The 14402-nt window shown below is 61.3% G+C and overlaps 2 protein-coding genes across 3 annotated transcripts in view; one reads left to right on the plus strand and one right to left on the minus strand.

The window, feature by feature from the left end:
* RCC1L (RCC1 like) overlaps window positions 1-4357 on the plus strand; it is a 62886-nt gene extending 58529 nt beyond the window's left edge. For both annotated transcript variants that reach the window (XM_004463716.4, XM_012527269.3), the window contains one exon: window positions 3383-4357. In XM_004463716.4, coding sequence (XP_004463773.1) covers window positions 3383-3460 — 78 coding nt within the window. In that variant the 3' untranslated portion in view covers window positions 3461-4357. The remainder of the gene's footprint in view (window positions 1-3382) is intronic.
* Window positions 4358-9206: 4849 nt separating this feature from the next.
* The window catches only part of CASTOR2 (cytosolic arginine sensor for mTORC1 subunit 2), a 57901-nt gene continuing 52705 nt past the window's right edge, over window positions 9207-14402 (minus strand). The window contains exon 9 of the mRNA XM_058285961.2: window positions 9207-14355. Within this exon, the coding sequence (XP_058141944.1) occupies window positions 14290-14355 (66 nt within the window). The 3' untranslated portion in view covers window positions 9207-14289. The remainder of the gene's footprint in view (window positions 14356-14402) is intronic.

Genomic DNA, 14402 nt, shown 5'->3' on the forward strand with positions numbered 1-14402 from the left:
CCTCCTGCCCCTTTGGTGAGCTCTGTGTGTGCGGGGGAGCTCTCTGTGCCTGGTCACCTTTCGATTGGGCTTGGCAGGCCCGTGCGGAGGTCTGACCCCGCGGTCTCTTCCTGCTCCGTGCAGACGCTGAGGGGCGAGGCCGGGGCTCGGCCAGGGTGGTGGTGGCAGCAGCCCGGTTTAGGAGGGACTCGGTGGAGCCCTTATAGATTAGAGGAGCCTATAGCTGGTTCGTGTGCCAGTCCAGTTACTGTTTTGTTTTTTGTTTTTGTTTTATTACAGGTCACTTTTATTCTTAAAAATAACTGGGTGATATATTACATCATTTAAAAAACATTCTAGAAAAGAGAAGAGCAAATCTCTTAATACTGGTAGTAGCAGGTTATTCTTTTATCTTTTTAAGCTATTTATTAATTTTTAAATTTATTTATTAGGTGCTGGGGAAACAGGGATTGAACCCGGGACCTCGTTTGTGGGAAGCTGGTGCTCAACCACTGAGCCACGTCGGCTCCCCTGAGTTGGTTTTCTTGTTTGTTTGCTTGTTGTCTGTTTTTGTTTCTAGGAGGCACTAAGGGCCAAACCCGGGACCTCCCGTGTGGGAAGCAAGTGTTCAACCTCTTGAACCACATCCGCTCCCGTGGGTTACTCTTAGTCTCACAGAACCTGGCTTTTCTGACAAAATGTTGGCCCAGGAAGTGACATCTGGGCCACCTGATTTGAACCTCTCCTTCCAGAATCTTTCCAGGGCATGTTTTCCTGCTGAACATCGATTCTGAGCGCTCAGAGAGGTTAAGTGTTTTCTTTAAGGTCACACAGCTGGAAAGAGGCAGAGTCAAGATTCAGACTCAGGTATATCTGACTGTCCACTGTGGCCTACCTCCTCTGGGACAGCCTGAAGCCGGACGTTCAGGCCTCCTGGCTGTGGAGAGAAGAAGGCACGGAGAGGCTGGGGGACATTTGACTTGGTCATCTGGGTTTTTAGGGGACCCTCTGACCTAAATGGGGAGCAGGAGAGGCATCAGAATACCCTACTGGAGCCGGCTTTTGAATACCCTTCATACTTGACCCTCTAGGCAGTGCTCTCACCTCCAAGAGGCGAAACCCAGCCTTGTCTGGGGGTGGGGGGCAGAGTGTGTCCCCCCTCCACAGCGCGCATGCACAGACACTGCCATAGGGCCTGCCTGGGCCTCGCCCCTCTTGTGCTGGGCTGCGCTCTGCACGGGGGCCTCGCCTGCTTCCCCCCACGTGCGCCCCGCCGGTCAGGACCAGGCTAGCGGGGGAGCACCGCTGGGAGACCCTCCGACTTCCCGGGGTGGGCACTCTCTGAAACTGCCCGCCCTGGTTGGACTCTGCGTGCTCTCCTTTTCTCAGAGGCTGAAGATGGGTTCACTCCTGCTCTGTGGAGGGAGTCACGGGCAGCCGCGTGGGGGGAGCGGTGCCCCTGGGCTGCCGGTGGGTGCCCCTTCACGGCTGCTCTGTGTCTCACCTGGGGGGTGTTGGGTTTTGGACTCGTAATTGTGGAGAGGGATGTTCCTAAACTGACTGTCCTCAGCCTCTGAAGAGGAGTTGCTCAGGCTGAGTGTGGTGCTCGGTTTTGGAGCTGCTTCCGTTCGCAGCGAGGCGGTGAGGGTAGATGGGCTTAGATAGAAACTCCCCTCCGCCTCGGCTGGACAGCCCTAGGCCCCGACCGAGGCAGTCTTCTCTTGGACTCAGCTCAGAGATGGTGTGAGGCCGTTGCCGCTGCTCCCAGCCGGGGCGCGAGAAGCCGGGCCCTCCGCCTCCGGGGCCGCCCTCAGCACAGGCCACGGCCCGGGTCACGTGGCCCCCGCGGCTGGGGCTCTAACGGCCACAGCACTTAGGGAACAGGGACGCAGGTGCTCAGGTGCAGCAGCTGGTCTAGATCAGCGAGGACGTGAACTGTGCTCTGGTGGCCCTGGGGGCGGCTGCCAAGAGTTCAGCGGGGCACAGTCACCACACACGCGGTGTCAGCCAGCCCGGGACGCTCTCATTCATCCGCCTGCCTTTGCCGTTACCTGGAGGCACCAGTTCTTGTTTGTCCGGTGATGGCTGTAGTGTTCTGCTGGAGACATTTGTTTGGGCAGGGGAGAAGGTGTTGCACGACCTGGCTCCCAGCACCCACTGCCCTGGACTCCTTGGTGGCGGTGTCTCCTCATGGCCTCTGAGCCCTCAGGCTGGGCAGCCCGGGCTAGACGGCACAGGCCCCCGTCTCTTACTGACCCCCCTTCGGCTGTCCCGCCGCCTGGCTGAGTGCTCCCATCAGGGAAAGGCGGCAGTTCTGACAGGGTCAGCGCAGCAGGCGTCCCCTTCCTGGCAAGAGTCAGGCGCAGGCAACACGGGCACTGCCTTAGGAAGTTGTCACCTAAGAAAAAAACTAGACCTGCATTTGTTTCTCTTTGCATAGAGAAATCCAGGAAGACAACGAGAAACCAGTGAAGAGCGCAATCCGATTCAGAGGGAAGGCGGAGAATGGGGCGGTTGATGACAGGGTGGTATTGAAAGGCATTTATTACCTTTTTATTTACTCTTCACTGTGAGTTGCATCATAGCGTAGCCACTTGAATGTGTTCCCTGTTCAAAAGTAATAGTTCTGATGACCAAGAAAAGTGCCCCTTTCCTTGCGACCGGGCTCGGTTATATGGCTGTGGAGACCCCGGGACGGCTGGGGTGTGTGTTGCAGGCAGGCTGGGGACAGTCGCTGGACAGGGCTCCCACGGCAGGCGAGGGCTGCCGCCTCCTCCCCTGGGAGCCGGGCCTCCCCGTGTGACCTGTAGTCAGCACAGCTGGGCAGCGCCGTCGGGTCTCCCCAGGAGGCTTTGGCATCTTCTGAGACACAGCAGCTCTTCCTCCTGGCTGTGTGTGAGGGGGGTGACTTTTGGCAGCAGCCTGCCCTCGCCTGGAGCACGAGGTGATGGGTAAACCGAGGGAAGCTCTGAGCCAGCAGGGCCTGGTTCCCAAACTGGCCCCTGGAGCCAGAAGAAAGGATTTCTTGAGCCACTCCCGTGAGCCAAGGTCATGACTCTTACAGAAAGGTCAGAAGACCTGGCTCGGGAGCAGGGAGCCTGGCAGGATGCCCCTCGAGGGAAGCAGCCCTCTGTGGATGGTGCATGTTCCAGAACTGGCACCCAGAACCCGGCTTCCTGCCCAGAGCAGCTTCTCTGGGAGACGGGCATCGTCGGTCATGGCTGCACGTGGGGTGACCTTTTACTTCTCCCACTGCATCGTCCCCATTCAAAGGGGAAGGTGCCGAGGCTTGGAGAGGTCAAGTGACGCACAGCTGGGATTTGAGCCCAGGTGGGCCTGACCCCAAGGCCTGTCCACCTCCCTGCCACCCGCACCTAACCGTGTGCTGGGCCTTGTTTTCTAGGTGACGATGCCGGGGGAGCCCATGGATGTGGCATGCGGCGTGGATCACATGGTGACTCTGGCCAAGTCATTCGTCTAACACTCCTCTCACTGCTGGCCCTGGCCTTGGGACCACTTGACCTGCTTGGCAGAGGTGGAGACACGGTTCACCAGCCGGGGCTCTTGAACAGTGGTCGAAGGGGAGCAAAGCCTTCTGGGAAGAGCCGCTTGCTCTCCTCACCCTTTCCGGTGCACATTGGACGTTTTGGGGACACAGTCCCTCCTGGCTAAGGAAGAGACTGGCTGCGTTGCGCACAGCGTGGCGGCCGTTAGCACGCTGCAGGCCGTGTCCTGAGGAGTGGGGCCAGCCCGGGGAGGTGAGGACGACCTGCCTGTACATCAGCTCTTTCTCATAATCCGTGACGGCTTCCGGGGTCAAGCCTGGCCCAGCTCTCACAGCCTCATCATCCTGATCGGTCACTGAAGGAGGCCTGGTGGAGCTAGTGCCCAGGAGGCCTTCTGCAGCCTCTCCAGTCACCTGCTTTGTGCCTGGAAGCCTGTGCTTGGGCACCAGGCTGAGCCCAGCTTTGAGGGGGCCGGGCTGGCTTCAGCGTGAGGTGTCCTTGACCCCCCGCCCACTCACCCTGACCCCACAGCACGCCTGTAGCCCTGCACTGGGCCCCCACGTGGAGTTGCCAGCCTGTGCCAGCCCCGTGCCCCGTGGGCCCATGGCCGTCACCAGCCTCGTAACCTCCCCCACCGCCTGGCTCGGAACAGCCGAGAAGCGCCCCCTCCCCGGAAGAAGGTTGAGGCCAAGTTCTTGTGGGCTCAGGGCCTTGAACACCCCCCCCCCCCCAAGCTTGGCCAGAGCACCCATCTCGGAGGAGATTCAGAAATCATGGAAAACAGCGGGCTTAGCACAGTAACTTGTCTTTTTCCTTTAAAAATGTCTTGTACAAAATCTCTTTTGGAATAAAGTATATTTTCTGCCTTTTAACTTTGAAGAACTAAAGTCTTTTATGTTTTACATGATTGCTTAGAGATTAGCTTTTTTAAAAAAGGCTTCTGAAAATCAGGCAAATAGGAGCCAGTGAAAAATACTTTAGAAGACCGTCCTGCTTGAAAAATCTTTTCTGAACAGATTTTACTCCCATGGTTCAGTCAGGGGAAAAAATGAGGTATAAAATAACTGGGTGTCATGGCACAAGCTGGGAGCTCACCGCCTGCCTCCCCCACCTTCTCTTCTTTCCCCTAAGAGCTAATGGTACAGTTAAAAAAAAATTACTGAAATTTAATTTAGGCTTAAAAATGAAACAATAGGGAAAGCTTTAATTATCATTGACCAAAACTCAAAGATGATAGCATGGGCCAGGAGGACTTACTGGTAATAACGTGTTCTTTAGAAGTCCTTGCAGGCTGGGCATGGCCCGAACAGGCCCCCGTTCCTGACTTCATGCACTCAGTACTTGTGGTGTGCCCTGTATTGCCAGGAACTCTTTAATACGTTGGGTTCCGTGCTGACAGAAATCCCTGCCTCATGAAGCTTACAGCCCAGAGGGGGGACAGACAAGAAACAAGGGAAATGCTTATTAGGTGGTTAAGTGGGTGTGGAGAAAAGGAAAGCAGGAAATAGGTTGGAGGGTCACAGGTAAAGAACAGTCACCGAGCAGGTGATGTCCTTGTGGCCTGACGGCCATGAGCGTCACTGTTCAGAGACCTTGGTGGACCCCAGAGAATGTAGTTCTTAAAGCAAATCCATTCCTGTGCATTAAACCTGTTGTAGGGGGGACCTTTGCTTAAATCCCTTTAGTTAAGGGTCTTTGATTAGATTGTGTGACCCACGGTGGGTCTTAATCCTCTTAATCCTTTACAAATGGAGGAATAGAGAGCTGCAGACACAGAAAGAAGAGAAAGGAACCCAGAAGCTGAGAGAGAGGGCCCCAGGAGCCAGAAGCCGAGAGGAAGCCACTTGAGCCAGAAGCTGAAAGCCCCAGGGCCGGAGGAGAGGAGCCCACGGGGCCCTTGTGCCTGATCTCCCGCTGATCTCCCACAGCTGCGGCTCTCCCTGATTGGGACACTCCCACAGCCTCAGGGCTGTGAGCCTTTAACCTCAGACATTCCCATTGTAAAAGCCAACCCACTTCTGGTCTGTCGCCCCCAGCAGCTTTTAGCCAACAAAAACAACCAGCCAGGTGGGCCTCCGCGCCTCAAGGCAAATGCCCCCTTCATTTTTCTGTGGAGATGAGTTTTTAAGTATACTGCCGCAAAGTTCCTCCAGAAACTTCTACTATAAGTTGAAAACCTGTTGTCATCTTCCTTCCTGAAACTGCTGGTTGTGCTGAGTGGAGAGGTGGCCCAGAGGTGAGGAACAGTAACTAGAGCTCAGCAAAACGCAAGCCTCTGGGCCCGGATGGTTTAGGGCCAGCGCCTCCGAGGTCAGGGCTGGGGGCAAGCCAGCCCAGGTGTGGAAGGACGGGAGGTCATGGTGGCCGAGGAAGGGTCTCTTCAGAAGTCAGGAACAATTTTAAACCTTACACCCAAATGGCATCCTGGACCGAGATCCAGTAGTTTCAGCTCTTGTCTTGGACCTGGTGGGATGTATTTGTTAGAACCAGGGCACAAGGGACTTGCCTGGATTTGCCTTAAAACCCGGTTTCTCCCAGGGGCCTTCGTCTGTGGGCTGTGTGGCTCCCCCGCCGTGCCCCTGTCCCCTCACACAGGTGGTCATCTGGGATCGTGCCTCTTCTCAGCTTTTGTCCTCATTCCCCAGCCCCTCCCAGTTGCTAATACACCCATGCAGCGCTAATTCTATGCCATTAGCTCGGTGGCTGTGATTTATCATTTTGTTCCTGTGAAAAGCCAGTGTCTGCAGGCTCCTCTCGCTTTAGTGAGTTGTGAGAATAACACCCCTAATGAAGGGAACCACGTGCCGACTCAATGCGTCCTCTGGCCCCCCTCTCCTCTCCACTTAGATTTTGGCTGTTTCCATATCCGGTCAATAGCCAAAGCCAGAGTGGAGCCTGAGTGGAAGGTGTAGGGTGTAGCTGCCAGCCTGAGGCGTCTGCCGTGGGCCGCCACCGCCAGGCTGCCTCCTTGGGCCGCCACTGCCAGACCTGCTCCTGTGGGCCGCTGCCGCCAGGCCTGCCTCCGTGGGCTGCCGCCTCCAGGTCTGCCTCCGTGGGCCGCCACCGCCAGACCCGCTCCTGTGGGCCGCCACCGCCAGACCCGCTCCTGTGGGCCGCCACCGCCAGGCTGCCTCCTTGGGCCGCCACCGCCAGGCCTGTTCATGTGGGCCGCCAGGCCTGCCTCCGTGGGCCGCCGCCTCCAGGTCTGCCTCCATGGGCTGCCGCCTCCAGGTCTGCCTCCGTGGGCCGCCACCGCCAGGCTGCCTCCGTGGGCTGCCGCCACCAGGTCTGCCTCCGTGGGCCGCCGCCTCCAGGCCTGCCTCCGTGGGCTGCTGCCACCAGGCTTCCTGGCTCTTGGCTTCAGCCCTCTCAGGCCCTGCCAGATGGGCAGACCACTCCAGAGTGCTTTCTGAGGGAAGGGTTGGCTCTTACTGGCATGAAAAACCTTAAACCAGCTACTGAAAGACACTTGGCATGCCATTCATAGAAAGGTGTCAGACCCCAAAATATCCAGTAGGATCCTCGCGTAGCTATTCCGTTTCTTGAATATGTGGTTGGCCTATGTTTTCATCAATTCATTATGTACTTACTGTGTTTTGTGACAAAGTCAAATTGGCCTCATTGTCCCAGAAATGTGCAGTAAAGAATGGCGATTTGGGACGGCAGGTTTGTCTGTCGCCAAGTGCTGCCTTAACGCTCATTAGGCCTGTGAAGACTCCACAGCGTCTCCTCGCAGTCCCCGTCCCAGCCCCTGAGGAGGGCAGCTGGAATGGCCCGGGCCGCTGTTCTGCAGTTGAAGGCAGCAGAGCTGACCGCACAGCCTGCCGTGAGGACGGACCCTCGTAGACGGCCTGGGTGGGCTGCCCCGGGCACCTGCCCAGCACGCCACAGCGGATGGCCCTCTTCAGGACCTGTGCGGTAACGCCCCTCTCTCCCCCAGCTACCGTCAGACTCAGGCCGCACTGCACGAGAAACCCCAGGCTTTAACATGGAGGTGGTGGCAGCCCAGACTGTGCTTGAGCTGGGTACAATGGCCGGAGTCCCTCTAATGGCACTTTTCTTAGATCTGGGGCTACGCTGAGGTGCAGGCTCAACAGTCACATTTTAAAGGAGAAACCCAGATACTATTGCTACTTCCTAAAACCTGGAGTCCTGCAAGGGAGGGGACAGGGAACGGTGAGCTGTGGTTGGGGGGCCCGGGCCTGCTTGTGCGGAGGAGGGCCAGGGAAGTGCCTCGCTCTGGCTTTGCTGGGAGCACGGTGGCAGCTCAGAGCTGGCCCAGAGAGTGGCGCGGCCGAAGCCAGGCCTGGCCGAGAAGCGCCGCATTGGAGCGCGTCCTGGGGTCTAAGGCGGAATAGGTCAGGCAAATGGTCAGTTGTCAACGCTCCTTCCAAGGGGGACTATTGAAGGTGAGGAACAGGAGCTGCTGAGCACCTGCTGGGTGCCGGAGGAGGCCTGCGTCACTTGGGGTGGGCGCCGCGGGCTGGCCTGCCCCGTCAGCCTGGCCTTGTGGCCGAAGCCGCCCGCCCTGCAGAGCCGCCGGTGGCAGCGGTGTTCGTCCCGGGGCCTCGGGGTTCCTCCCGGCAGGCCCCGCCTCCTCCTGCCGTGGTCCTCCACCTGCCTCCCCAGACTCCCCTGCGGGAGCTTTTAAAACCATTTTGTAGCCCAGACCTGCTGAATCCGACCCTGGGGTGGAGTCCCGCTTGCTCCCAGGAGATTCCAATGTGCAGGTGGAGAACCCTGCCAAGCAGAAGCCAAAGCCGCGTCCCGGGAGGAATGCGTCTGGCTGGGGACAGGGCCAGGTGGGGCAGGGCACTTGAATGGCTCCGGTCGTCAGAGGGTAGGGTGGGGCGTGCCAGGGCCCCTGCTCGTCTTTAGCCCGTCTCTTTCTTGCCTGGGCAGCCCCAGTGTCCCACCTCCAAGAGGGCAGGAGGCAGTCCGAGTGCTTGGGGGAGGGAGGCTGGGCTCCCCCCAATATTTTGCCTGGAGGTGTGAGCTCCTGGGGTTCTAGCGCCAAGGAACCCTTTCCTGGGGGTGCTGCCCAGTCTGGCTCAGGCATGGGGAAGGGGCCCCGTGGCCGGGAATCCAGTTCCTGGTCCCCCCTCCCCAGCAAGGCCTTGCCCAGCTCGCTGGGCCTCTGACCCCCAGGCCGGCCTGTGCCAGAGGTTGGGAGGGTGTAGGAGTCAGTGTCCAGGGTGGCCCCTGCACGGGTACCTCCGTGTCAAACCAGAGCTGGGCCACACGGCAGCAGGGCACGGTGGAGGGGAAGGCGTGCCAGTTCCGAGGCCAGAGAGGACCGAGCATGGTGGCTTCTGCCGCGGGCTCCTGAATCCCTTGCTCTGGGGACAGTTAGGCACCGTATTTGAGGACCTCCAAGCGGCCCTGTGGCCAGAGACGCACGGAGAGGAACCACGGCCTCTGCCACGGCCGGTCCCAAACCACCTTGGAAGTCGATCCCCTGGGCCTGGCCACGACGTCAGATGGCTGCGGGCTCACGCGCAGCCCCGAGCCAGAACGCCCCAGCCCCGCTGCTCCCCGAGGCCAGGTCCCCAGAAGCCACACAAACCAGCGGTCCTCGCTGCAAGTCCCCGCGCTTTGGGGGTGGCTAAGACCCCCTGTTGCGGCTGATGGACTGCAAGGCCGGCCCCGCCCCCCCCCCCAGCCCTCGGACCACGGCTGCCGGGCCGCCCTGAGCCAGCAAAGCGAGACGCCGCAGCCAACTGCGTTTTCTTCTCCATTTTAATTAACACTTTACAAAGTACAAAATATACTGTCTTTTTGGGGAAACATTAGGTACTTTTTTTCTCTCCATCATACAGTACATGAATCTCGAGGGTTTTGTGTTTCTTCAACAAAGAAAGTAAGCGTGAGGGCCCCCGGCGGGGAGGAGGGTTAGGGTCGCCCAGCTCTCCCTTTCCCTTGGAATAGACGGAGGTGCCACTGCTGCTGCTGGTGACATGGGGCATGGCATGCCGGGTGGGCTGTGGGCAGGGGAGAGACCCTGGAGAACCTCGCTGCGTACCGCGCGCCCACCCCGCCCCCTACCCCAGGATAACGGAAATGATTTTGGCATAGAGCGAGAGGGGGGCTGGGGGTTGTTTTTGTTGTTAGCCCCCACTGTTCTGGAACCAGCCCTGCCTGCTCAATTCTCTCGGGATCGTTTTCTGAACAGGTAAACTGAGGCAGTGGAAAGGCAACAGCGCTGTGCTCGGCTTCCGTCCTGGGCCCTGACCCTGGCCTGCTCCTCCCTGCCCTGTGGGGCTTCCGCCAGCTCTTCCAGGAGGGACCCTCGCGGGCGAGGGGGCACCGGCAGCCCCCCTCGCCCTGTGAATACTGCCGTCAGGACGAGCCGCTCCGGGACGGGCAGCAGGGCAGCCCAGGCCGCGCAGGGAGGCGGGAGCAGAAGCCTTGCTGTGGTCCCCCCACCTCCCCACCCCTGAGGCGTGCATTAGGTGGGCAGCCCCGCCTGCACACCTCTGTGAACGGGGCCCCCGGCCAAGGCCACCCCCAAGGACTCCAAGTACCGAATGAGCCAGTACCTTAGCTTGCAACAGGACTCTGCACACGCACGTACATGCGTGCCGCACACGTATGTATAAAGACACACAGGTGTGGGCATGAACAGAACCCAGTGCGCAGACTTCCTGGGAAGGGCCCCCGGCGGCTTGGACTCTCGTGGGCTCCCTTCCCTCACCACCTGGCTGCCCCAGGACGCCCAGGCCTCTGCCTCCAGCTGCCTCTGGGGCCAGCTGCCCACAGGACAGCAGCTCCCATCTGCCCCTTCCCCAGAGTGCCCCTCATAGGACAGGGTGGGATAGCAGCTGAGGGCCATCGTCCACCCACGCCTGCCGCCCCCAGGCCTGGGAAGAGCTGCCAGCGACAAGGAAGCGTGCCTCCGCCGCCTTCAATTAGAAGAGCCTTCAAAAGCTGGAGGAGGTGTCGCCCCCCCCTCGGCCCACGCCACGCCCCTGAAGCCCGCCCTCCTCTCCCGCCTTCTCCTGCCCTCCCCAGGCCCATCCGCCCTCACACGAGGAGACTTCCTGAAAAGGCCCAAGCGCCCACCTCCTCACAGTTGAGAGACTCCCTCACCCCGACCCCGGCTCCACTCACATCAACCCCCGCTTCCACGTCTCTCTCAGTGACCAGCCACTGCCCTGCCCCGGCTCACAGTGGGCACAGACGCATGGGGGGCGGCTTTCCTCCCACCCCACCCCCCGCACTCAGGAAGTGGCACCACAAATTCCGCAGCCAGTTGGGCACCCCCTGGGCTGGAGTGCTCCGCTGTCACCTGGGAGCTCCCCCAAAGGTACCCTCTTAGCTTGGGGCTGGGAAGGGCTCCGGGCACCCCCACATCCAGATCCAGAGACTCACAAAGGCTCCCGGGACCCCTGAAGGCAGCCAGGGGTGCTGGTGGGAGGCGGCCCGGGCTCACAGGCCAAGGGCCTGCGCCGGGGGCCTGCCTCCTCAGCTGCCTTCTCTGAACCTCCGCGGCATTTTCTGCCCCTAGACCAGGCGCCCTCCGGCTGGACGCCACACTGTCGCCGCGGCCAGGCTCCCTGGTGGTGGCGGCCACGGCAGGCCGCTCCCATCACCCAGCCCCCTTTTCCCACCAGGGCCCGTCTCGCGGAGCTGGTGGGACGGGGAGACTGGCGGTGGGGTCTGCAGGCCCCTCTGCCTGGTGCCCCGGCTGAGGGCAGGCGGCAGGAGGGCGGGGCTGGCAGAGCCTTCAGCCCCGGGGGCTCCTTGCTAAGGGCTGGGCCCCAGGAGGACCCTGGCCTTTGGGCAGGGGGCAGCGTGGTCACGGCTCCCTCCCCCAGCCCCCGCTGCTTAAGCTCTCCTCACTGGTGGCAGGGATCGGGCAGGTGAGGGGCAGAGGCGGGCGGTGCCGAGACCCAGCTTTCCCCAGAGATGGGCGCGGGCGCAAAGACACACGGGCCGAGCCCCGGGGCACCGCGCCGTCCCCTCTGCGCCTTGCCCAGGCCGCCAGGCCGGGCGCCTGAAACAGCTCAGAACTCCATTTTCCTTCCCACTCTACGTGCGCCGCTGTCCAGAGCCAACAGGACCTGGGCGCAGCCCCGGCATGTCCCCGGGGTGCCTCCCTGGAGCCAGGCTGGGGAGTCCCAGGAGTCCCCACGGAGAAACACAGATTCCTCTCAAGGTGGAGAGGAGACAGGTGCGGGCCGGCGTGGGGACACCCTGCCCCCAGGAGCTGTGGGACCAGCCCCGGACTAGGCTGCTCATGGGCGCACAGAGCACCGACGCCATGCCCAGCTTCTCACACGAGCAGAAGGAAAGGGGCGGGCACAGCCACGGCCCAGCGGGGACCCCCGACCACCAGCCTGGACGTGCGCTTTGTGGTCGGGTGGGGCCAGGCTCCGGGAGGACACCTGGGAGGAGAACCTGAGATTTCTAAAAAAAAAAAAACCAGGTTAGCCGCCAGCATGGGGACGGGTGCCCGAGGCGCCGGGCACCCTGGGCAGAGGACTGCCCAGCTCTCGGGCCGAGGATGCCGCTCCCCGCGCTGGCGAGCCACCCCAGCCCTCCCTTGAACCGCTGTACCCCCAGGTAAGCCCCGGGTGCCCAGATGCCTTGGCTGTGGAAGCGGGGACAGGAAAGGGTGGAGCCCAGCTTTGGTGGGGGGCTGGGGGTCTCGGCCCTGGCCTCGCCTTCAGGCTCCCGGGCTGCTGGTTTTGTTTGCTCTCCAATCAGGTCTGAGGATGCACTCGGCTCCTCGACGAAGCGTATTGCCTATATACTTGAATTAAAAATATATGGTGGCTCAAAACACGCGTGTGTGCGCGGCAGACACGGGGGGGCAGGGACCCTCACACCCACACGCGCGCACACCGCGGGCCATGCCCACGTCCTGCACACGCGCGTGCGCACACGGTATATATTAACATATATATTGCTCAAGTATATATGCTATTTACAGTATACATCTATATCCACATAGAACAGGTATTTATATGTGTGTACACGGTACGGCCTGGGGAGTTGGGGCTGACACGCTCGCATGGCAGGAAGGAAAGGCAGAGAAGCGACACGGAGAGGGACGCGGACAGAGAGGTTTCGCGAGGTGCGCCACGGAAATCAAGGCCTTACGAGGACAGAAGGGAACTCGGGGCGCCAGCCACGGCCCTGCCCACTCGGCCACCTGTCTTCTGGAACCAGCAGTCTACAAGTTTTGGTTGTTTTGGAGTCTTGTGCAAAATGAATTAGCTTTCAAACAACATGTGGGTTCCTAGTCAGTGCCTGGGCCCCAACGGGGCTCCTGGGGTCAGCGGAGGGGGACGGGGGGCTCATGCAAGGCCCCATCAGGCCACAACTTCCCTTCTGTTCCGACCGTCTCGGTTCCAGCAAGTTCAGCTCTTGCCCGAGCAAGAGGCCCGGAGGTCCCGTGGGGCTTGCGCTCCTGCTCACTCTGAGGGCACAGGCCGCCCCCACCCACCTGGTCAGCCGGCAGCTGCTGCCCCCCACGGGACAGGGCCTGCAGCGGGCCTGCCATCCTGGCCACCCCGCCCGCAGCCCTGGGGCCCCTCGCCCCCTCCGATGCTCAGGCAGAACCGCAGGGGCCTGGGCCCTGCCACCACGGCCGGCTGGGGGTCTTGTGTGGGCCTGGGGTACCACCATCTGCTCCCCCTCCCAAGAGGGCCGAGGCCTTTGTGGTGCTTGGGCTTGGGCCCGGGGCCACCCCCAGCCGTCACTGAGCCCTTGGGCCCCTGACAGACTCAAACAGGCCCCGTCCCCAAAAACAGAAGCTGCTGCCAATAGCAGCCTGGGCGCAAATACGTTAAATAAAAAACTAAAACAAGGTATGTTTTTCTCTATTAAGGCTCAGTTACGCTGCCTCCCACGTCAAGTACTCATGAATGCCACGGGCCCCAGACTGGGGGGGCAGGCAGGCAGGCAAGGTGGGGGCAGAGGCCTTTGAGGACCCCCAAAAGTGGGAGGACGATGGGGGAGTGGAGTCCTATGCTGGTCTAGTCAACTGCTGGGGGGGTTACCTAAGAGCCCCCAGGCCCAGAATGCTGGGGATACCCACCCCCCAACTTGGGGGAGACTGCCTGCTGAGGAGGGTCCAGGGAAAGCAGAGGGGACAGGAGCTCAAGCTCCAGGCTGGTGGGTCTCCTGGGACCCCACCCACGAAGTGGGTGCTTGTGCTGGGAAGCAGGGCTGGGCAGGGTCCCTCTTGGCAGTCTTGCTGGGAGTCGGGGCGCAGGCCCCATGACTGGTGGGCGCGGTTCTGGTGCTTGGGTCCTCCCCTGCCGGGGGTCCCCACCCGTGCTCCTGGCTGAGCCCCTGTAACTGCGGGTGGCCCCCTGGCCTCCACTCCAGGGGAACCAGCCTCAAACCAAACCGGAAGGCAGGGACCAACACGAGTTGCCCAGCACCCCCTCCCGGGGCCTTCCCGGGCTCCACAAGCTCTGCCAGCCCCCCGGGACAACACAGGCAGCAGCGCCCAGCGGCGCGGGGGACTGCCGGCCTCCTTTGGCATCTGCCCGGCGGTGAAGGGGTGGCTGGGGAGGCGGTGGGCCTGCTCCCAAGCTCCCTGGGCCTCCGCGGGGAATTTGGGGAGGTGGCGGGCAGTTCCTGGAGGCTCTGGGGGCTCTGGGGAGGCAGGAGGGCACTCGGAGGCCTTAGCTTGGGCCCCAGGCCCGGGGAGTCTGCCATCGGGGGGCCTCCCGGGAGCCCCTTCGCCGGGGTGCTCGGGGAGGACTGTCCAGTCTGTCGAGAAATACTGCGAGAATGGTCTGCGGGGTGGGGGCGGCCCCGGGCGGCGCGGCTGGCGGCAGAGGCCCTCCTAGTGCTTCTCGGCCTGGCTGACTTGCAGGGCGCTGATGACGCCGTGGATGTTTTCTTCTGGGACCTGCGAGGGGGGGAAGCAAATCCCATGAGCCCCCGACCCCCCACGCC

Source organism: Dasypus novemcinctus, chromosome 23 (assembly GCF_030445035.2).
Source record: "Dasypus novemcinctus isolate mDasNov1 chromosome 23, mDasNov1.1.hap2, whole genome shotgun sequence".
NCBI lineage: Eukaryota > Metazoa > Chordata > Mammalia > Cingulata > Dasypodidae > Dasypus > Dasypus novemcinctus.